Raw genomic sequence first — 22,350 nt, forward strand, 5'->3', positions numbered from 1 at the left:
AATGAATGTACTGTATGATGCTATCGATCCAACTATATTTGAGAGTGTCAAAGATCTTGACCGCGCCAACAAGATTCGGAAGAGGTTTGAAGAAATCAATGAAGGCGTAGCGGTGGTCAAGGATGCACAATTTTTTTCTCGGCCGTAGCACGAGGTAATTTCATTAAGAGGAAGAAGAGTTGTTACAAAGCTAGTGAAAATCCAAGGATTACCGCACCCAAGAAATGATCCCTAAAACACATGCATCAAAAGGAAGCAACCGACGCAAAGAGGCACACTCTTGTAGCGGTGGTCAAGGATGCAGAATTGTATATATCGGAAGGAAAATATGAAAGATTCAAGTTGCAAAAGGATGAAAGCACCCCCAACGCGTATTTCATAGGATGAATGTCATGATTGTGACCTGAGTATTACATAAATAGCATGCATATATAAATGTACCATGTTCGCTTATGCTGAAATTTGGCTTATACTAAAATGTTCTGAGAGGAAAATACTGTTACATGGCTGAAAAGTAGCTCAAACTAACAGGACGATTATTTTAGGGGAAAGAAAGGTGGGCCATGTTCTGCTTCATCTCTGTTGTGCCCGAACCATATTGGTGTCATCTGGATTCCTAATAAAGAGAAAGAAGAAAGGAAAGAAAGGCTTCGATTGCTGCTGAGGATCGAGCCATGGGCACCATGCACTGCCTCGTAGAATCGAGGCTTATTAAAAAAATTTACAGAGAGTAAAATGAGCCGTAACTTGGTGGAATAATGGAATCGGATACTCGCTGCTGCTAATTAATTAGACTTGAGTCCATGTCCATGTGGTGTAAAGTGTGGTATCTCAACTTATTAGCACCAGGCACCAGCTAGTTAGCTATGGTGAAAACTCATGGCACTACCCGGCATGCACATGAAAACCGGATCGTTCACCCATGGCTTTAATAAGGAAGAAATAAGGCAGGTGCTGGGACTTGGGAGAGAACCTGATCGATTACGGATTACATACATATATATATATATATATATATATATATATATATATATATATATATATATATATATATATATATATATATATATATATATAGAACTACTATCCTGTAGCTGGCTACAGAATAACTTATTCTGTAGCCACTTTGAGTTACGATAATTACTATGTTATTTTACGAGATTATAGTAACTCCTTACTAAGTGGTTTAATATAACGTTATGGTAAATATCCCCATGTGTTATAGTAACCCAACTATCGTAAATATGTATTTATATTATGGTAAATTAGTATATAAAATTATAGTAAATGGAGGTGGCTACAGAATAACTTATTTTGTAGCCGGCTACTGAATAGCCTCTCCCTATATATATATATATATATATATATATATATATATATATATATATATATATATATATATATATATATATCCACGATTCCACGGCCGGGCCAGCGAGCCACCACGACGTCCACGCTCATCCGTCGCCAGCCTCCGGGTGACCGGGTCGACCTCGACCCGCGCGGCCGTCCGCAACGCTAGCTTCGTCCTCCCGCTCCGCAGACTCCCATCGTTTTTACTTTACACCTATCCTTGCTTTTCCGGGGGGCTACCAATGCAACTTATTAATTGCATCGGTTTTCTTCTGCATCAGGCGGATTTCGAAAGATGCAGGCAGCTGATAATAACAACGATCTCACAGTCACAGCAAGCTCTAACGAGGAGCAATGGACGACCAGCAAGGGTGGGCGAGAGACGACGTCTGATTATCGTCTCACAAGCTCCAATAAAAGGCAAAAAACTTCTTGCGACGACGACACTGCTTATTCATCAGTTCCTACAACTACCACAAGCAGCTTGTCAGATGAGAAGCAAAAGACTCCTACTTGTGAGGGAGAGATCAGGAATGATGGTTCATTTACTTCAGGTTTGCTGCTGCATGCCCGCCCACTCTTTTTTTCCCCTTTAATTTAATTTGGCATATCTTTGTAAACCTTTTTTCTTTAGTGAGGGAGAGACTACTGGTCTATTTAATTTACTTGAGGTCTGCTGGCCTCTTTTTTTTTTTGGCATACCATTTTACAACTCAATTTGGAGCACTAACAGTAACAGGTGTATACCATTGGTCTTTTTATTTACCAGGGTTCTTGATTGACTTGGGACTTAGTGTCTTTAGTGGTCTTGATCAATATTACTGGGCTTCTCTGAGTGAAAAAGTAACCTCCAAAATATCCAAAAGTGTTGTCTCGCTTCTCTTGTTTTGATGGTGATTATTCTATTTTCTGCTTCTGAGTTTTCCACATACGCATGTATATGAACATCCACAGCTAACTATTGGAATTGTGATCTTTTTGTAGGATCCATCAATATACTTGCATGCTCAGGCATTCCTATAGAAACCAAAACACCTACCACTACAAGACTGTTGACTTCAGAAAAGTTGGGTATAACTTTCTTAGCTAGAAGAAATGCCGGTCATGACATGGCGGTTGGTGCTGCATGCATCCTCTGCTCATTTTGCTTGTTCTGTATTATTTTCTTGTGTGCTTATGTTATTTTATCTTTTCCTCCTACCTTTTGCTTTATTTATTGTCATTTTTTAGATTCAAGTGCGTGATGCATCCAATAATGTCGCCGTGGCATGGTTGGAACAACATTTTATGGGTCCGGGATTTACTCTTGTTGCACGGTACACTTAACAATGAGGTGGAAGTTCTACCTGGCAGTAACCTACTAGCCATAGAGCTGACAGACTCTGGAGGACCAACCCTCATAAGAGGGACCCTGCAGACTGAAGATTCAAGTGCTTCTGAAGATGGCATAGAGCTTTCAGCCTCCACTTGTAATATCTCTAAGGTTAGCACATTGTTGGTATGGTATCTCTCTATTAGTTCTCTGATGAATGCATGGTTGTGTTATGAATAAATGACTGCATCATGCATGATATGAATTGTTAGTCTATTGTTATATGCACTGACATTTATCTTAAATCGGGTTGTAAAAAAATGGCATCCCACTGTGTAACCCCTGTCCTATTCTGTGCCACTTTATTTTGTTCTGGTGTAACCCTTGTTGCGTGTCGCGTTATTTTACACTAGGCTGGTGATGGCGGGCCACTCTTTGATGATAATGGGAACTTTGTTGGCATGAACCTTTTTCTGGATACTAAAAGGGGCGCTTTCATGCAACGGAATGTCATTATTGAAAAACTGGAGAAGTTTGAGAAAAGAATTGAATGGCTCGTAAGCAAGAGGTAAGTATGTCTGTATGTCCAGAATATGTCAGCCATATCTTTCCCAGCGTGCTTGTCTTTCACTGGTTCATCTGGTTGTTATTTGTTAGCCATGGGAGGATGAGGCCCAAGCATTAGCTGTTTGTTCCTTTTGTAGCTTCTTTTTTGTCATTTTTTTCCTTTGAACTTTTGAAGTTGTGGATGTTTCTCCCCCATTAACTACATGATTGATTTTGTTTTTAAACCAAGATAGTTACACCCGTAGCCTGTCTTGTTTGCTCTACATTATGATTTAATTATTTTAACGTTGAACCTAGTAGGCATGCCTAATTGAAACAAAGGAAGTTTTCTATTCAGACCAAAATACTAAAGGGTGAACTTGATTTTATAACATCTCCCAAATCTTGGCATTATCCTTATCTTGATTGCAAGTCTTTCCATGTAGGTGTTCTACAGATCCATGCTTTGGTTTGGTCCATGTTACTTTTGGTCTTTTGTTTGATTCTATTTAGTATAATAATGGGTTCACTATGTTCAGCCGCAGGAATATACAAGCACGTAAACGTAGAGAATTGCAAAGATGCATTATGTCCCGTACAAAAGGTGAGCAAGTAGACACTACTTAAGGGCTAAGGCTACCAAGTATAGCACTTGTATGGAATTCATAATTGTTTCAAAGGAAAACGTATTTGCAAGTTAAAACTGTTGCAGGTTTAGTTTTTTTCCTGTCGTTCAACAAATAATTTAATCTTACTGCTTCATGTTCATGATATTAAGCCTGAGTGACAATTACTCATCCTTGTATGCAGAGTTTTCTATGAGTGCCATTTATCATGATTATTGTATTAGTGATAGCTTATGATCTGTGGTAATCACTTGAACTTGTTGCACCAGATTTTGCTATTACTAATTGGGATATATTGGCGGAGGATCTAGACTCCTTGGGTTATCCCAAGCCATTAACAACTGCGATTGATTGTAAGTGTTTTTTTTTATTATTTTACTGACCTCTTCAGGGTAGCATTTATGTTTCAGGCCGGCAATAACAGCGGGCATGGTTTGTGTATGTTTAACCAGGTGGCATGGTTTTGGTTAATAGTTTTGAAGAAATTTTTGGTGACACATATGATTCTGGCAAAGGTGTTTGGGGTATACTCAAGGAAACAATTTCAAAAGATTTATCTCAAAGTGTTGTCTCCCTTGCTTCATACAATGGTGATTTGTAGTAGAATGCTCGTAACTTCTCCATATTTGTAACTTGTCAAGATTTGTATTTGGTCATGATTAACCATTAATGGTCGAAAATCATGTTATGCAGGAGAGACGAGGTATTTTGCTTGTTCAGGCATAATTATAGAATGGAATGGACGTGCTGCTATTCTCACTTCAGCAAGCTTGGTTAGAGATCCTCGTGATGAATTCAAGATTTGGGACAACCTGAAGGTTGGTGCCCTTAACCATGCTGTACTCTTTGTCCCTTTAAGGTTCTTGCTTAAGTTTCTCGCTGTCATTTGCAGATTGATGTGTTGCTTCCAGACAAACAGCACACTGAAGGAACATTACAACATTGCCACTTACACTACAATGTTGCAATTGTCAGTTTCAACAGTGACCGTGCTTTTCCTACAATGAGTATTTCTGATGATAGGTCATCAGATGTTTCTGGCAAAGCAGTAGCGGTTGGACGTTGCTTTGAATCAGGCATGTTAATGACCACAAAAGGGCTACTGAATCAGGGGCACCGCCATAGCTTGCTTGATTGCAATGTTCTCTGGTACTCCAGTTGTGAAATCACCAAGGTTCCTTTTCTCGCCTTTCCATGGTGCATTTCTTTGCCTTTTACACGATGCTAATTGTAGCAGTCATTATTTTGTTGTTGTCGCTAGGCTGGCATTGGAGGACCCCTTATTGATTTTAAAGGGAGATTTATTGGCACGAACTTCTACGATGAGTATGAAGGAACTCCGTTCTTACCACAGTCATGTGTTCGCAAGGTTTTGGAACATTTCGAGAAGAAAAGGTATTTGTGGTGGTATATTCTTTCATGGGCTTACAAGTGCTGGGCGTATGACATGATTTACATGTACCTGGAAGAACTTTTATGGCCTAAATGGAAGTCTTTGTCATGTCTATTTATTAAGTATATATTCATTCTGCTGATCTGTTCCTTTTTTTTTTGTATGTGTTGGATAGATTTCTTGCTGAAACCGATGGTGATGGTTATAAGAACAGGTACGTTTTATCTCATTACATACTGTACATTGTTTATTACAAGTGTCATGCATAAGGGTTTTATTTTAGGGAAAGAAAAGTGGGCTCATGTTCTGCTTCATCTCTAGGGTAACTTGATTATGACTGAAGTCCATGTTTGTTGTTGACAGATGGCCTGTGCCTATGCCATATTGGTGTCATCAGGATCCCAAGAAAGAGAAACAAGAAAGGAAAGAAAGGGTTGGCTTGCTCTTTAGGAAACAGTCATGGGCACCGCCTCGTAGGATTGAGGCATTGCCTACTTGTTAATTTGTCACCCGCTTCTAGCAATTGGTGGACCTAGCTTTTTTTTCTTACCCTGAACAGTGGCGAACCTTTTGTTTGTAGATGCTTATTAAAAATTTGCAGAGAGCAAAATGAGTCTGAGATTAAGTTCATATGGTGTATGGTGTAATGGCATCTCAACGTAACCTAATAACCTGGTAGCATGCATGAATGACAACCATCCTGGCATATTTCACTATATATATTTGTTACTTACTATTTTGTATATCCCATGCTTACTTTGTTGATTGATGAAAAAAAATTGGGTTCAAGAATCATGATTTGAGGCATCGCTGACTAGTTAATTTCTTACCCGCTTCTAGCAAGTGGCAGACCTAGCTTTTTCTTCTTACTCTGAACAGTTGTGAACCTTTTTTGTAGAAGCTCATTAAAAATTTACAGAGAGCCAAATGAACCATAAACTGATTGAACAATCCAATCGGATGTTGCTGCTCTTTAGGGATATGAGTCTGGGACTTGAGTCCATCTGGTGTAAAGTGCTTGTTAATGCATCAATACATCTGGTGTAAAGTGCTTGTTAATGCATTATTTCAATTATGGGAGAGGAATAAGAGGGAATCAGAGGAAGCGTGGAACTTTAATATAGAACTAGAGTTGGGCATACTAGGCTGAAGAATGCACAGGCCCTGCACCTAAACTACATCGAGTCACAAAAAAAAGGTGGTCATTCTGAGCCTCCAGGACCAAGACTTCAGGTTCAGCAATTTATAGAGTGAAAAGTTCATTAGGGAGCGCTTGCTGGATCGTCTAACAAAGCAGATTGAGCACAAAGACTTTAAACAGCTGTGAAATGGCAAGGGTATTAATTAATTAACAACAAAGTACCGAATGCAGCTGGTAGTTACAGATGTGCCAGTACATTCGATTGTACAGAATGACCCAGCAAGACATCCAAATGTCGCTTATAGTATCTTCTTAAGTCCATAAGTATTAACCTCAGCAGGTTAAAAATCAAACTAATAGCAATTCCAATTCGATGAAGCAGAGTCGAAAGCATCACTGCTTGGTGTTTTGCGATGCCTAGTAGGGAAGTGGCAAAACAATAAAAGGTGAAGACAATTGATCTGGAAGTAGGAGGCCGAATCCTTAGGACTATTAGTTGTTTCACAAATCAAAGCTTCCCAACATTGTCAACGAGTAATTTGCATGATAGGATAAGATGAAGATAACAAATTGAACTTAACTTCAGTCCAGCAAGTCACAGAAGCAGATTATATTTAATTCATTTCAGAGAACTATAATTTTGCGATTTGTCATGAACATCAGCACATGTATATCTTTACCGATTGGCTCACAGGTGTCATTATGACTGGAATGGTCGTATTAACTACACAATCACATGCAACATCATTCTGAGCTGAGCTTGTGGCATAGTGTATATAGTTCATCCATTACATTTGGCACCAACCATTGCATTATACCATACATATAGGAGTACACAAAAATGTGCACAGCTCACATGGTGCTGATGCACATTCCACTTGGTTTTCAGCGACAACACACTGTATAAACATTTCAGTACGTCTCAACACCAGTAGATTTGCAGTTGACGTCGAACCACACCTCATTGACACGGCCAATGATGCGGAATGGACTACTGTACTGTGCAACTGAGTAAGCGCTCTTGCTGGGGTAGTTTGTGGAGTTAGCCCAGGGTGACCGACTCAAGCTCATGGCAAGCTTCTCAGCTTCCTCAACCACGTTCTTGTCCCGTGCATAACCTGAGAAGCTCCTCACTGCAATGCAGTGGCTTGGCCATCTATCTGGATGCAGGTTCAGTTCTGGGAGAGGAACCGGAGGGGAAGCCTGGAACTTTGTTGGTAAGTAGAACCGAACAAAGTAGGCTGAGGAGTGCAGAGGCCCTGCACCTGGAACCACACTTGTAAGTACAGGGGTGGTCATTCTGATCCTCGAAGAGTTGAGGTTTGCGCCCATCAGGTACTGGAACAATCTGGCAGCCAGCAACAACATGGAAAAGATTTTAGAGATTGTTGGATCACATAAAGAAGATCAAGCAGTAGGGGAGTGAGCTAAAACAAATGTGACATTTGCAAGTGGTTATATATGTGGTGCAATCCTATGTACAGAAAATGATCTGGCAGAACATCAATATCTTATGGACAGGAATATCACAAGCTGAGCCTCAGGTATGTAGCCTCAGGTAATATCAAAACTAATAATAAAACTTCAGAATTCATGAGTTAGCAGAGTCATAGAATACCTGGTCAGAATTTCACAACACCAGTTAGTAGGAAACTGCCAAACACTACTCAGGTAAAGACTATCGGTTTGTCTGTAGGATGCCTTAGTATTATTAGATACTATTTCAAATATCGAAGAGTCTTCGTCAGTGAGTAATTTGCATAACAAAAAAATAAATCTTTCAAATATCAAAGAGTCTTCGTCAGTGAGAATTTTGCATGGTTTTTGAGGCGTTGCGGCGTCCTGTGGCGCTGGGGGGTACGCCTGGACGCCTAGGCGCCTTCTAGGTGACGCCTAGGCGATATGGCATAACTAAAAGTCTAAAACCCTGTGGCGTCCTGCGGCGCCTGGGGTACGCCTCACCGCCTAGGCGACGCCTCAAAAACCATGGTAATTTGCATAACAAAATAACGAAGAAATCAAAATGATCATAATTTCAAAATAGCAGGTTACAAAACGGATGGTTTAGTTAATTTCAGGAGCCCTGCAATTGATCATGAACATCAATAGAAGAAAATGCAGGTCTCCGTGTTCTTGAATTAGTACAGACTTATCTTTACCAGTTGCTATTCACAGGTTAGTTAGAGAGTTGTACCTACGATAACCATGAAGAGTCTAGTTAATCCTTATCTTACCACCATGGATACTCGTTTGGTTTTAAGGAAGCTCGGATACTTTTAACTGAAAAAAAAAATGAACAGGCCTCTACTCAAGATGAGATGACATTGATAGTACCTTTTTTTTTTGAGGAATCTACAGTTACTTTTATTAAAACAGAACAGATAACAAAGCGTATGATTACAAAACAAAATTACGAGACATAAAAGGAAACAGACATTGATAGTACTTGCAAGTATCCATATCAACTGAAGTCTGAAGTGCACATCCACACAACAGCATTGCATCCTGGTGAACACCCAACAGCGCAACAACCCTCTCGGTCTTCGGTTTCCCCATCAAAATCCAATAGCAATCCAGTCCACTTTTTCTTGCATTTCTATCCATTACTATGCAAGAAATCGAAATCGACCGGACCGCGCCGCCCACACCCCACAGGGACTGGGGGAGGGGGGCAACCGATCGATCTGCTACCGAGCCGAGCGGAACAAGATCCCGGAGAGCGAGAGCCGAGAGACGGTTACCGGTGGAAGCCGAGCTTGGTGGCGACATGGAAGGAGGGGATGTCAGGGGTGGGGGCGGACATCCAGACGGTGTCGCGGTACAGCCGCACCTCGAAGTCCGACTCCGCGTGCACCGTCGTGTGCTGCGGCGTCTCTCCGGCCGCGCGGGCGGCCGGCAGGAGCAGCGCGACGAGGACGAGGGGCAGCGGCAGCGCCATGGGGATGCGGATGGGATTCTGCTGCTTGGCCATGGTCGTCGTCTTCCAGCTTGGCAAGCAAAGCAAACGGGTAGACCGGTAGAGAATAGAGCGAATTGCTTAAAAGATTACAATTTATTGTGAGACATCGAAAAAGTTCGGCAGACTTGAGCATCATTATTTTTTTTTCTTCCATACCACTGTTATTAAATTAGGCTCTAACGGTGTTAAACTGTAGGTATAAAAAGTCAAAAATACCCTTAGGTCTAAATATGTCATTAATTTTTTTTGAGCATGTTAACGACTTCAAATGAAAAAAAAAATTCAAAACTAGAAAGTTGTAGATCTCGTCGAGATCTATAATTTTTATATAAAAATTATCTTCATTTAATTTCGCAAAAAAGATATGATTTGATATGATTAATATATCTTAGAAAAATCATATTTTTTATGGTATTAAATGAAGATAATTTTTATATGAAAATTATAGATCTCGACGAGATCTACAACTTTCTAGTTTTGAGTTTTTTTATTTGAAGTTGTTAAAATACTAAAAAAATTAATGGCATATTTAGACCTAAGAGTATTTTCGACTTTTCAACCCTTCAGTTTGACACTGTTAGAGCCCAATTTGACAGCAGTGCCATGGAGGGCAAAAAAATGTTGGAGCAGTGGCGCTGAAGTCCGCCGAACTTTTTTCAGTGGCTCACAGGAAATTGTGATATTTTTTTAATGGCTCACAAGAAATTTCCTCATAGAGAATATGCTATGGGTGTGATTGATTCATGGCTTAGACGGTGGCCAGACTTGCATAATGCAATTTGGGTTGTTGTGTTCCTTACATGGCCTGCTAGCCTGGGTTGTTGTGTTCCTTACATGGCCTGCTAGCCAGGCTTGCACAAGCTATTTCATATGGATAAGTTAGCTCTCTAAAAATGCCCGTACCGCTCGTTTTCGCAGAGCCAGGCTTGGCCTAGCCACGCACGAGGTCCTGCCTTGGCCTGCTGAAGCCATCAATAAAACCCTAGATTCCCACCCAACCCGCTAGGGTTACCACTGTTCACTGGCCGCCGCTCTCACTCTCTTCTCACCCCAGTACTCTCTCGCTGTCGTTAGGGTTCCCAGCCGGGGGCTTATAAGAGAAGGTCGTCGGCCGTCTCCAGGTGCTCGCAGGTGAGACGCTTCGCTTCTAACCAGAGTACGCACCCTCGAACCCTCTCTCGTCCTCCTGGATCTATTTAGTGGTTATTACGACTAGATCTGGTTCTATTTTGTTTAGATCCAGATGATTTCTCCCTTTTCTAGTGGTTATTATGACATGATTTGTTAAGTATTGATGGTTCCCTTGAGTAGTATTCGTGGCTTTGTTCCTGTACTCTGCTATACGTACTTCGTTTTTTGCTAAGTCATTGGGAATAGTCGATGATATTCGTGGATCTGGGTGGCGCATCTTGAATGTCGCAGCCGATCCATGGTTTCTTTCTAGATTAGGGTTCATTCTTACTTATGCACCAGCTAGCATACTAATTTCCCCACTCCCATGTCTTGTTTAGCGGCATGGATCCAACACTTAGGCGTCGTCAGTCATCAATGCCTGGCTGTTTGTTAATTTAGACGCATGTCTTCCTACATGAGAGGGATCTCTTATGGTCCAATGACAGCTAGGGATCATGAATGGATGAACAATCTCAGGTTTATCTATCACAGCAATGACCAACATTGTGTTAAACTTCTTTGGATGAAAAGGGCTCCTTTTTCCAGCTCTGTGGCATCTTTAGGCAAAGGTCCCTTCCGCAAGATAGCATCAACAGTAACATTGAGGAGTAGGTAGTGATGTTCCTGCACGTTGGAGAACATAACTAAAGGTCCACAAAATGGAGAGATGAGAGTTTTTTTAAAAAAAATCATGAGAAATGCGATTTGGCAGAGAAGATAGGCAGTGTATGAAGGCGTGTTTGAAAAGAGTTTTTGGTTAGCAACTGACAAAATTCACATAAACTCTACCACCGAACACATGAAAACAAATCAGGCTACAAGTCTTCTACTCCATTCTCTAGAAAAACAGCAACAAATTCTCAACTTTAAATTCTTGAACATAGCCATTCAAACTTTAAAAACAAATATGATACATTGAGCACGTCCAAGACAGTTTTACAGTTAGAACACCTTATTCATATTAATCTTTGGCTCATGACAACTAAAATGTACTTGTTATATTTACTTTTTCATACCACGACTAAAGTGATTTCTCAGAGAATTATACCACTTCGTTTAGAAAAAAAACTTTTTCCCAACAAATATAAATAAATAGACATTCTTAACACTATTTTAACATTGGACTACTTAATAGTATGTTGATTTAGATCTTTGCTTACCTGAAATGTTTTCGTAGTACCTCGATAATATGGAAAAAATCATAATCTATTGGTTATTTTAGGTGTGTCTCTATTTATCTGTTTACATTTGAATCACGTCTAAATAAAAATGTTACTATTCTATAGTATCAAACGATCTTACCAATTTTCTTTTAAAAAAACATGATAAACCATATATACCAAGTACTAACAAATCCTAACTCACTTTAAATTGTTTCCATCTTACAACTAAATACAACTCAACATTCCCACGTAAAACGCTAACATCTTGACCACCTTAAAAATAAATAAATTTAAATAATAATATCTTTGATATATAACCTCGTGCCATTTAGTTTTACCTCTATTATAAAAGAACAATATGGAGTACTATAATACAGCATGTTCGCTGATTGGTTTCAGCCTAAAAAAAAAAACAACCGGCGAACCAACTCATAAACTATATATTTTACCCTAATTTTCTCCTAACTTTTGCTCACCTTCCTCAGATCTACCAAACAAATCTCAAATCTACCTCGCTCTCCCTCTCTCTCTCTCTCTCTCTCTCTCTCTCTCCTGGGGAGATCCCTCCCCTGCAACGCCGGCGCCCTCTGCTCCCGCGGTCATGGCACCAAGGTGAGTTTTTCTTTTCCGTCTCCTCCCAGTCAGAGCCCCTCCCTCTGCCCAGCGCCGCCGCCTTCGTGTTCGCTACCCTTTTTTTCTCCACCTGTCTTCGCTGTGCTGTGTTCCATGGTCTTGCCGAATTCCTTTCCCTCCTCAACCCGGTCTCGGCGCTGCCAGTTTCATTCTCGTTTCTTCTTTACGCGGTGCAGATTGGTGGTCACGTAGTTCGTCTTCCCGTTGCGGCCCAATTCGCGGAGGTGCGGCATGGCAGCTCCGTCGCTGCCGTCGCAGATTGTGCAGTTCAACAGCAAGGTGTGATCCCGCTGCTGCCCCTCTTTTACGCGGTTTGATTTGGGAGGCAACCGTCGCAATGTGCTGCGTGGTTACTGTTCTCTGAATGGGGGTTTTCTCGTGGTGCGTGTGTGTTGCAGGCGATGGAGGACAAGCTCAAGAGGCTGGCCCTCAAAGTGAGCCATCATGAGGACAACATTAGGTTCCTCAAATCCCAACTCAATGCCGTTGAAGAGGCCTGCATCGACCTAGGAAGTAAGTTGTTAATTTGTTCGGCTCTTCAGTTCAGTTGCAGTAGCTTTGTGCCTTCTGGGCTATGTAAATTCTTATTTCACACAAAATGCTGACTTATAACATCATGTGGACTAATTATGATTTCAAGTAGTAACTATGGACTGCGATGCATGGATTTTGACTACACCATGACAGAGTTCGGTTTTACTTGTTATCTCCGTACGTACTTATTTGAAATGAAATTGCGATGGGCGTAGATTGGTGGGAGGCTGGGTGCATAGATCATAGTCGAAGGAGGTTGGAGGGCGAGGGACAGGAGCCTTACGGCGTCCTGCCTTTGCTACTGGCGGCTAGGGAAGTAGGGGCGCACCCTATGCTGGTCGACCGTAGGGAGAGGGAGAGGAGGCTCAGGAACCGGAGGGCCAAGAGCTTTAGAGGATAAACCCCTTCTTTTCTTGCTTGCCACAAAGGGGTACATATGCCCTATATAAGCTATATTTATAGTCCCAAGTGGGCTTGTTTACCAAGTAATCAAATGGGAATAATTCCTTAGGGCGTCCTCAATGGTAATTGTTGGTAGCTAGCGATTTAGAAACCACGTCATTGCGTGGACCCTACAAGTAAACATTTTTATTTACTCGAGACTAGCGAGGAAGTAGTCTCTAGCGAGATTGGTTTTGCGATTTCTCTTGCCTCCACGTCAGACCGAGCTAGCGACATCACCCCTTGTTGGGGACGCCCTTATAGATTGGAACTTTCCCTCACACTTCTTTCCTAAGCAAACTCAATTACCATATCTATTCTATCTCTAATTTCCTAATTGGAACCAGAGCTGGACTTTCAAGAGAGGGTGGACGCCTGCCTTTTGGCTGTCCCCCTTGCTGGACGTGCGCCCTCCTGATGGAGGCGCCGCTCAAAGGCCTTGCTAGCCTATGTCCTAATTTGGGCTCTTTTGGGCCCAGCCTGACAGAAATCATCTGAAGAGAATTGGCAATCTTCAAAATGTAATTAACATTCTTGTGAACGGATGATGTCCCAAAAATATCTAGATGAGTAATGCAGCATTTCGTATATTTTATAAGAATTTCTCTTTGACAATAGAGAATTTTAAGCTTGAACAGCATTATGCAAAGAGTGTAAAAATCATTTTGGAAGACAGACTATATTCACATTAGCCTTGTTGACCACCTTTCCTTTTGCTTCCTACTGTTAACACTCTGATGGACTGTGCTTCACTGATGAAAGAAGTCCACACTCCACATTTCCATACATTATTTCACAATGCCTCTATAAGTGTACTGAAACTGCAACTTTTTCTCAGTCAAACTTGGGAATTATCATTCATCCGTGGCCGCTGTTGTGAATAATGATACTTCTGCTCAAGAGGCTGAACAGCGTACTATCCGAAGTATACTTGATCAGGACAATACAGCAGCTGGGATTATATGCCAATTGAAAGTCCGTCATCATGAGCTAGCATCTAAGATGCCACTGATGAAAGATATACTTGGTTTTGTGGCTACATTGGGAAAAGTAAATAATGACAACCTCAGCAGGTCAAGTTTTCTTCTTTGTTCCGTATGAGATTTTTAGTGCCTTAATTGGCACCAAGTTAATTGAAATGATGTGTTTGTTCTTATTTTGCCTTTTTTTAATCTTGTTTTAATTTTATTGTAGGCTTCTCACAGAGTACTTGGGAATGGATAATATGCTTGCTCTTGTTTGCAAGACTTATGATGGTGTTAAGGGTCTTGAGAAATACGACAAGGATGGCATCATTGATAAGACCAGTGGCGTTCATGGACTTGGTCGCTCTGTTGGAAAATTTCTGGATGGAAGATTTACTGTCTTTTGTCTTGAAAACTTGAGGTACATCTTTTCATATATTTACCACCTTCTCTTTTAGGATCAACTGGATGAGCACTTTAATATTATGCATTATTAAATGCTGCAGGCCATTTTCTGGTGATGTTAACATTGACGATCCGCAGAGAAGGCTTATTTTACATAGACCAAGGTTGCCTGGAGGGGAGCCTCCTCCTGGTTTTCTGGACTTTGCAGTAAATATGATCCATCTGGACCGAGCACACTTGAGTTGCCTCACAGCCAGTGGCCACGGTCTTAGGGAAACTTTGTTTTATACTTTGTTTTCCCATTTACAAGTTTATGAGACTAGAGCTGACATTCAAAGTGCTCTTCCACTGATAAAAGATGGTGCTGTTTCTCTAGATGGTGGTATACTGAGACCCAATGGCTCGTTCTGCCTTGGCGATAGGTATGCAATTTATCCGTTTACATGTCTTGGTAATGTCAATTGATCATGCATTTTTTGAGTTTTGCTGATTCTCCTGATTATTGTGTACTGTACTATGTAAAGTATTACATCATGAGACTTTTCATAAGCTCATTCTATCAGACACTTGTTACACTTAATCATGAAATTTGTAACACTGTGAACTGTAATTAGTTTCTGTAAACTGTAAAACTGTGCTGTGATAAAAACGAAAGAAATGGTGTAATTACTTTTTCTCTTTATCACCTATTTTATGAGGTCTGAACTGTTGATTTCGTATGTTCTAAAGAAGAATGTCAGTCTTTATTCAGTTATCTTACCTGGTTTGTTTATTTACCTCATGCAGTTTTCTTGCTTTGTTTGGACCGTTGTTGTTGCTAACCTTTTACACCTTTTTTCCTTTATAATTTATGTTCACACATGCTAATCAAGCTAGATTTCATTACTTTAAATCTCTAATAAATAACTATAAATGGCTTTTGCAGCCAAAATCTTGAAGTGAAATTTCCTGTAAACATTGAGGTTTCAAGTTTACCTGAAAATATCGCTGAAATGGAGGAGCAAGTTAAACTTAAGAATTGGGAGAAGGAAAGGGTTCTTGAAGATATGAAAAGGGAGGAGGATTTGCTGAAACAAGTTAAGGAATTATACATGAAGCAGAAGCAAGAGCTCATGGATTATCTCACTCATCCAGCAGTGACACAGGTATGTATACATGAACGATTTATTCCCTTTAGAACCTAAGGTACTTCATATTTAGTGATGCAATGGAATATCTACGCATATACTAGTGTAATATAGCTTCCTGTGCAATAGGCCAAATTTCTTGGAAATCTGAATAACATTTGATGATATAAGTGTTTTTTTTTTGGAACAAACGGGCACAATTGTGCCTATTCCATTGATAGAGAAGGGTAATTTTTTTTCTGTTATTATCCATACGTAGAAGGATGAACAGTACTGTAACTTGACCTGCTGTTTTTTCTCTTCTGGCAGACGTGGCATGATTCGCCAACAACTCATTCACCTGCAACTCCTGGAAGTAATCCATTTGGAGCCAAGCCCTCCCACAAGCGCTGGTAGTAGAAACATTTGGTGGCATCCCTATTTTGTTGGGGCTCTTGCATGCTCTGGCATCATGCCTGAAGCACGACGTAACTACCTTTTGCCACAAGCTTGGTGTTAGTTTGTGGAGGATGATAGGCCAATGAAATTCCTCTACTACTTCCATATAGCTAGCTTAGTGGCCCTATGGATCTCAATTAATCTATGGGGTTAGAATGTTTCTTAGCTTTTGCTTGCCGGTTTGTGAGGCTTTTTACTTCATGGTTGCCTTGTAGGTCCTTGTTAAGAGGACAAGTGATGTACATGTACATGCAAGGTAAAACATGCTAATTAAATTGCCAATTGCTAATCGTGATTCTTGGCTGTTGATGCACTTTTCTGCTTGATGCATGTATAGGGATTATTTCATTTATAGCACAAGTAAATTGGAAGCAGCAGCTGTTTGTCGTTTTAGTTGCTTCTTCAACATGTGTATTTCCATTGCGATATGCCAAATAGGTAGGCCTGCTCAATGAAGTTTGATTGAATTTTCATGAACGGTGTGGAATTCATCAGGTCTGATGTTTGCTCGATATTGCTTGCCTTTCTGTGCCACATTGAAACGTATATATTTCTTCAATTTGTCTACCATGTAAATTATGGGGGGTGAATTGATGTTTGCAGCACGAATTTGTGCATGTACTTAACCAACATAGTATTATTTGAACTCGATTGCGAACTATGATGAACACGAGACACTACTTTCATATACTTGTATGTGTTATTAAATGGGAAATAGTGGCATGGATTTTAAAGCCCATAGCGACGCCTATGGTGACTGAGTGGTGAGGGTGTTGTAACAGCCCCCGAGCCAAGCTCTGTGAGCTCAAAGGACATGAGCATGACCCAGGCAAGCTCTGTGAGGTCAGAGGCCATGACCCAACGGAAGCTCACCTGCACACCACCTGTCTTGACACCACGCAAGAATTGTGTCGTCGCCGCCAACATGCCTTCACCTTCCTCGCGTGGCCACTCCTTGCCAATGCCAAGACCTCCGGTCGTCTCTTCAAATGCCAACGCCGTGCCCTTCCTCCTGCTCCCTACCATCAACCAGCAGCAGCAGCTCAGGATGGGCGACGCGGCCATCGCCACCATGCATTTGCATGACGCTGAGGAGGAGCAGGAGCACATCTTCCGGAGCCGGTTCCCGCCCGTGGCCGTGCCGGACGACGTCACGGTGCCGGAGTTCGTGCTGGCGGGTGCCGAGGCCTACGCGGACAAGACGGCGCTCGTGGAGGCCGCACCGGGGGGCCGGTCCTACACCTACGGCGAGGTGGCCCGAGACGTGGCGCGGTTCGCCAGGGCGCTGCGGTCCGTCGGTGTCCGCAGGGGCCACGTCGTGGTGGTCGCGCTCCCGAACCTGGCGGTGTACCCCGTGGTGAGCCTCGGGATCATGTCCGCCGGCGCGGTCTTCTCCGGCGTGAACCCGCGCGCCGTCGCCGCCGAGATCAAGAAGCAGGTGGAGGACTCCGAGGCCAGGCTCGTGGTCGCCGACGCGGTGGCCTACGACAAGGTGAAGGACGCGGGCGTGCCGGTGGTCGGCATCGGGGATGCTGCGCAGCTTCCCGGCGCGATAAGCTGGGACGAGCTCCTCGCCGCGGCGGACCGGACGGGCGCGCCGGCGGTGGCGCTGGACCCGGCGCAGCAGTCCGACCTGTGCGCGCTCCCCTACTCGTCGGGGACGACGGGGGTGTCCAAGGGCGTGATGCTGAGCCACCGGAACCTGGTGTTCAGCCTCTGCTCCTCCATGTTCGCCGTCGGGAACGAGTTGGTCGGGCAGGTGGTCACCCTGGGCCTAATGCCCTTCTTCCACATCTACGGCATCACCGGCATCTGCTGCGCCACGCTGCGGCACAAGGGCACGGTGGTGGTGATGGACCGCTTCGATCTGCGCGCCTTCCTGGGCGCGCTGCTCACGCACCGCGTCATGTTCGCGCCCGTTGTGCCGCCGATCATGCTGGCCATGGTGAAGAGCCCCGTGGCCAACGAGTTCGACCTCTCTGGGCTCGCACTCAGGTCCGTCATGACGGCCGCCGCGCCGCTCGCGCCGGACCTCCTGGCGGCGTTCGAGCGCAAGTTCCCGGGCGTGCAGGTGGAGGAGGCGTACGGGCTCACGGAGCACAGTTGCATCACGCTGACGCACGCCGGCGGCGACGAGGAGGGGGGGCCGGTGCAGATCGCCAAGAAGAAGTCGGTCGGGTTCATCCTGCCCAACCTGGAGGTGAAGTTCGTGGACCCCGACACGGGGCGGTCGCTGCCCAAGAACACGCCCGGGGAGATCTGCGTGCGGAGCCAGGCCGTGATGCAGGGCTACTACAGGAGGAAGGAGGAGACGGAGCGCACCATCGACGCCGCGGGGTGGCTCCACACCGGCGACGTCGGGTACATCGACGACGACGGCGACGTGTTCATCGTCGACCGGATCAAGGAGCTCATCAAGTACAAGGGCTTCCAGGTTGCTCCTGCCGAGCTGGAAGCCATCCTCCTGTCTCACCCGTCCGTCGAGGACGCCGCCGTCTTCGGGTAAGCGACAACACCACCAGTGACCGATCGCAGTTGTGTGTTGAATTGAACTGACCGCCGTGGTTGTTTGTGTTGCCGTGCGCTGCGGCATGCATGCATGCAATGCAGGCTGCCGGACGAGGAGGCCGGCGAGATCCCGGCGTCGTGCGTGGTGCGGCGGCGTGGCGCGCCGGAGAGCGAAGCGGACATGATGGCGTACGTGGCGGGGCGTGTGGCGTCGTACAAGAAGCTCCGGATGCTGCGGTTCGTGGACGCCATCCCCAAGTCGGTGTCCGGCAAGATCCTGCGGAGGCAGCTCAGGGACGACTTCATCGAGAGGGCCAAGACGGCAGCAGCCTAGTGCAGACAGTAGGGACAAGTCGGCAACTGTGACCGCTTTCAGCGAACGAATAGTATTTTTTCTCTCATAATAAATCAGTATAAACATCAACATAAGCCAAATTTCAGAGCTAGACAGTGCAAGATCTTGCATTCATCAAACCAATAACTGTGTCTCACATCACATCCTGGAAGGCACAGCAGCCCATCCGGAGGAGCTCCAGAAGACGCTACCACAGTACAAGACTTTCAGGCGCACAGTAGGTGTGTAGTGTAATGCTCGTAAGAGTGAGCCCGCGTGAGTGTTAAGAGGAGACCCGTGAAGATTGAAAGGACTAAGCTATCAATTGAGAAATACAATCCTCCCTTCTCCAAGCCAAACAACCTACCAGCTGGAGCGCCTCTGCCTTCTTCCCCAATTCTCCCTTCCTCTATTCCAATGCCCTACCGCCGGCGACGAGGTTGCTAACATCCGGTATCAAAGCCACCGTCCTTGACCCTACTTCCGGATCCGCATGGATCGAAGAGCCTCGCACGACTAGTACACCCGCTTGCAATGATCTCGGGGAGCCATTGTCACATTCGGCCCAGTTTAGAATTTGGCCCATGGTGGCCCACGTGCATGTTAATGAGATATTATGGAGAGTTTAGTCCCACCTTGGTTGCTAAAGGTGAGATAGACCAATATTGTGGGGGGTACGACCCCGGATACCCACGGCAGACCACATGGGCTGCGCCCCCAGGGGCGGCCCAGCCCACAAGACGAAGTCTCGCGGGGCACGATTCTGCTCGGCGCCTTCCGCAAGACATGGGGAAGATATCCTGAAGATGCTACGAGATCTGTTAGGATACGTATGATCCCATGATTCTTGTAGTATGTTATTACTTCCCGGTTATCTCTCAGATCTAACCGACTTGTAACCCTGCCTCCCAGACTATATAGGCGAGCAGGGACCCTCTCCAAAATCACGGCATATCATACGATAGCTAATACAAACCAATAGACCATAGGAGTAAGGTATTACGTCGTACAGACGGTCTGAACCTGTATAACTCGTGTGTCTCTGCTGCCTTCTTGTTCTTGATCACGCGCTCCTCTGCCGATCAATCTACCTTCGTGGGATACCCCTCGGAGGACTACCGATGATATTCTGTCGATAAACATATAATGCTTCTAGAGTCCATCCCACAATCCTTGGGTTAATCGTTTTACGCGAAGTGAGGACAAAAGCGTAAGTGGGATGGTGGTAGGTGTGGTTCGCTTAGCGTGTAGAGTAGATCTGAGCCGTTTGGACTACGGGGTGTTATAAATGGTATCAGAGCCGATCTTCGTGGCCATAGGCACGTGCGGGTCAGGGGCACGGACATGGGGCGCATTGTGCGTGTAGGCCCTACGGGGTGCACGGCATGGCACTTGTGCCGGTACTAGGTGCACAGTCGCGTGTGCTAAGAGAGAACGTCCCTGGTCATCGTTTGCCTGGTTGTGGGTGTGTTGAGCCAACGAGTACATCAGGTCCTTTGAGGGGGTTTGTATGTCACATCTGGTCTAGTTTGGAATTTGGCCCATAGTGACCCATGTGCATGTTAATGACGAGTCATCGAGTCCTGCTCCTAGTCTGGTGCCATCCCCGGAGTTGATTACCGTGCGCCCACCAGCCGGAGCTCCGATCGATTGACCCAACGGGCACCATGACGAATTGATTACACGAGAGAGGGGCTATGGGTCTGTGACGACCATAGCCTTGAACCTGGCCCACACGCACAATTTTAGTCAATTCGGTTTGCGGGAATCATTGATCCACGCCCATCAATCCCTCCTTCAAGCCAAAAATTCTACACACCACCTCCCCCAAAATTTCCCCACACCCAATTGTCATCCCATTTAGGTCAATTGCCCAAAATGCACTTTCCCCAATTCGATGGAGACAACCCTTAGCTCTGGATTTTTCGAACTCAAACATATTTTGAGATGTACTATCTCCAAATGTCCAGATTAGTTAGTGATGTTTTTTGGGTCAAGCTTTTGATAGTGGTAATGTAACACCCTCGGTGTTACACCCTAAATCATTTACTAAAACATGTCATGAGCATCATGTTTATGTGTTAATACATGTGATAGAGTGTGTAGATAAATTTCTTGTAACTTAAAATGACCAATAAAAATGTTAAACAAAAGTTGATTCAATAGTTCATGTATATCAAGTAGGGTTTAAAACTAATTTTTAGTGAACAAAAATGCTATAGAACATGTGTGTGATACTTAAATAAAGTTTGAAGTACAAACTTTGTAGATGACAATGAAATACTTGCTGTCAAAAAATGATATTACTAGCTAATATTTCTACTAGCCTAGAAATTACAAATTAAAATCAAGTTCAGCTCAAAAACTTAGAAAATTTTCAAGTCTGTCAACAGCTAGACATTGCTATGTTTAGCAAATTATTTTGAGAGATTGGGTTAAGGGGTGGTGTAGTGTTATAGCTCGATTTGGTAGTCTCATATGCCCTCTTGAGTATGGTGAAGATAGTTTAGGTCCAGAAGCAACTGTTTAGTTTTTATAGGCGCTTTGAAATTCGTGCACGACTCGGTCTCGGGCTAGTTAGCCCCGTGAGCGCGGTCACCATGCTTGGGCGCTCGGTGTCGCCGCGTTGGTCGCGCGTGCGCGCGCTGCCACACGCGGCCGGTCGTGGCTACCTCTGGCTTGGCTATGGCCCATAGAGAAGCACATTCCAAGTGGTGGAGCAAATGGTGAAGATCATGATGGTAGTGATGGCCATGGTGATCAAGTGCTCGGGCTTAGAAAAGAAGAAAGAGAAAAATAAAAAGCTCAAGGTAAAGGTGATATCCATAGAAACTTTTTGGTTTAGTGATCGAGACACTTAGCGAGTGTGATCATATTTAGGATAGATAACCATACTATTAAGAGGGGTGAAACTCGTCGTGAAATGTGGTTATCAAAGTGCCACTAGATGTTCTAACTCATTGCATATGTATTTAGATTCTAGAGAGTGCTAACACCTTTGAAAACATTTGTGAAAACATGCTAACACACATGCATAAGGTGAAACAGTTGGTGGTTAGCACATTTGATCAAGGGTGGCAAAATTGGAGTTGAGGAGGGACTGGACGTTGGACCAGTGAGTCTGGTCAGTTCGCGCAGTGAAGGCATGGCCTCGGTCTCTCAATCAAACGTTGAAGAGAAGGAGGGATTGGACGTGCAGGGGGTGCATCCGATCACTCATGACGTACGTTGACGTAAGGACATTTGAACTTGGCGCACGGTGAGAGAAGGATCGGACGCTGGCCAGCGTCAAATCGAGG

At 44.0% G+C, this 22,350-nt stretch overlaps 4 protein-coding genes across 9 annotated transcripts; 3 read left to right on the forward strand and 1 right to left on the reverse strand.

The window, feature by feature from the left end:
- The first annotated feature begins 1,553 nt into the window (after positions 1-1,553).
- Positions 1,554-5,940, forward strand: LOC136457383 (uncharacterized). Of its 6 annotated transcripts, none has more exons than XM_066457416.1 (13): positions 1,774-1,907; positions 2,123-2,246; positions 2,338-2,468; positions 2,584-2,836; positions 3,079-3,233; positions 3,751-3,815; positions 4,107-4,190; positions 4,290-4,427; positions 4,531-4,655; positions 4,730-5,011; positions 5,099-5,232; positions 5,406-5,444; positions 5,594-5,940. In XM_066457416.1, the coding sequence occupies exons 3-13, from the start codon at positions 2,449-2,451 to the stop codon at positions 5,730-5,732; spliced, it is 1,434 nt and encodes a 477-aa protein (XP_066313513.1). In that variant the 5' UTR covers positions 1,774-1,907; positions 2,123-2,246; positions 2,338-2,448; the 3' UTR covers positions 5,733-5,940. The 6 variants fall into 6 exon arrangements, with proteins under 6 accessions (XP_066313509.1, XP_066313513.1, XP_066313511.1 ...); XM_066457414.1 differs by having other exon boundaries at positions 2,338-2,424; XM_066457417.1 differs by having other exon boundaries at positions 2,338-2,419.
- Positions 5,941-7,070: 1,130 nt separating this feature from the next.
- Positions 7,071-9,391, reverse strand: LOC136457385 (uncharacterized). The gene is made up of 2 exons (XM_066457418.1): positions 9,113-9,391; positions 7,071-7,719 (listed from the first exon to the last, which is right to left on the reverse strand). Exons 1-2 carry the CDS (start codon positions 9,340-9,342, stop codon positions 7,284-7,286), a joined length of 666 nt encoding a protein of 221 aa, XP_066313515.1. The 5' UTR covers positions 9,343-9,391; the 3' UTR covers positions 7,071-7,283.
- Positions 9,392-12,161: 2,770 nt separating this feature from the next.
- Positions 12,162-16,524, forward strand: LOC136457386 (protein DEFECTIVE IN MERISTEM SILENCING 3-like). The gene is made up of 8 exons (XM_066457419.1): positions 12,162-12,278; positions 12,476-12,578; positions 12,698-12,812; positions 14,113-14,347; positions 14,469-14,660; positions 14,746-15,066; positions 15,570-15,789; positions 16,081-16,524. The coding sequence occupies exons 2-8, from the start codon at positions 12,531-12,533 to the stop codon at positions 16,165-16,167; spliced, it is 1,218 nt and encodes a 405-aa protein (XP_066313516.1). The 5' UTR covers positions 12,162-12,278; positions 12,476-12,530; the 3' UTR covers positions 16,168-16,524.
- A 538-nt stretch (positions 16,525-17,062) lies between these two features.
- LOC136457387 (4-coumarate--CoA ligase-like 9) lies at positions 17,063-19,051 on the forward strand. The gene is made up of 2 exons (XM_066457420.1): positions 17,063-18,711; positions 18,820-19,051. The coding sequence occupies exons 1-2, from the start codon at positions 17,063-17,065 to the stop codon at positions 19,049-19,051; spliced, it is 1,881 nt and encodes a 626-aa protein (XP_066313517.1).
- The last annotated feature ends 3,299 nt before the right edge of the window (positions 19,052-22,350 follow it).

The sequence above is a fragment of the Miscanthus floridulus genome, chromosome 6 (genome assembly GCF_019320115.1).
Source record: "Miscanthus floridulus cultivar M001 chromosome 6, ASM1932011v1, whole genome shotgun sequence".
In the NCBI taxonomy this organism is placed as follows: domain Eukaryota; kingdom Viridiplantae; phylum Streptophyta; class Magnoliopsida; order Poales; family Poaceae; genus Miscanthus; species Miscanthus floridulus.

Coding starts and splice junctions, on each gene's coding strand:
- LOC136457383 (XM_066457412.1), top strand. CDS start 1,649: ATGCAGGCAGCTGATAATAACAACGATCTCACAGTCACAGCAAGCTCT. Junction 2,837..3,078: donor CCACTTGTAATATCTCTAAG/GTTAGCACATTG, acceptor ATTTTACACTAG/GCTGGTGATGGCGGGCCACT. Junction 4,656..4,729: donor AGATTTGGGACAACCTGAAG/GTTGGTGCCCTT, acceptor TGTCATTTGCAG/ATTGATGTGTTGCTTCCAGA.
- LOC136457386 (XM_066457419.1), top strand. CDS start 12,531: ATGGCAGCTCCGTCGCTGCCGTCGCAGATTGTGCAGTTCAACAGCAAG. Junction 14,348..14,468: donor AATAATGACAACCTCAGCAG/GTCAAGTTTTCT, acceptor ATTTTATTGTAG/GCTTCTCACAGAGTACTTGG. Junction 15,067..15,569: donor TCGTTCTGCCTTGGCGATAG/GTATGCAATTTA, acceptor TGGCTTTTGCAG/CCAAAATCTTGAAGTGAAAT.
- LOC136457387 (XM_066457420.1), top strand. CDS start 17,063: ATGACCCAACGGAAGCTCACCTGCACACCACCTGTCTTGACACCACGC. Junction 18,712..18,819: donor GAGGACGCCGCCGTCTTCGG/GTAAGCGACAAC, acceptor CATGCAATGCAG/GCTGCCGGACGAGGAGGCCG.
- LOC136457385 (XM_066457418.1), bottom strand. CDS start 9,342: ATGGCCAAGCAGCAGAATCCCATCCGCATCCCCATGGCGCTGCCGCTG. Junction 7,720..9,112: donor ACCAAGCTCGGCTTCCACCG/GTAACCGTCTCT, acceptor GCTGGCTGCCAG/ATTGTTCCAGTACCTGATGG.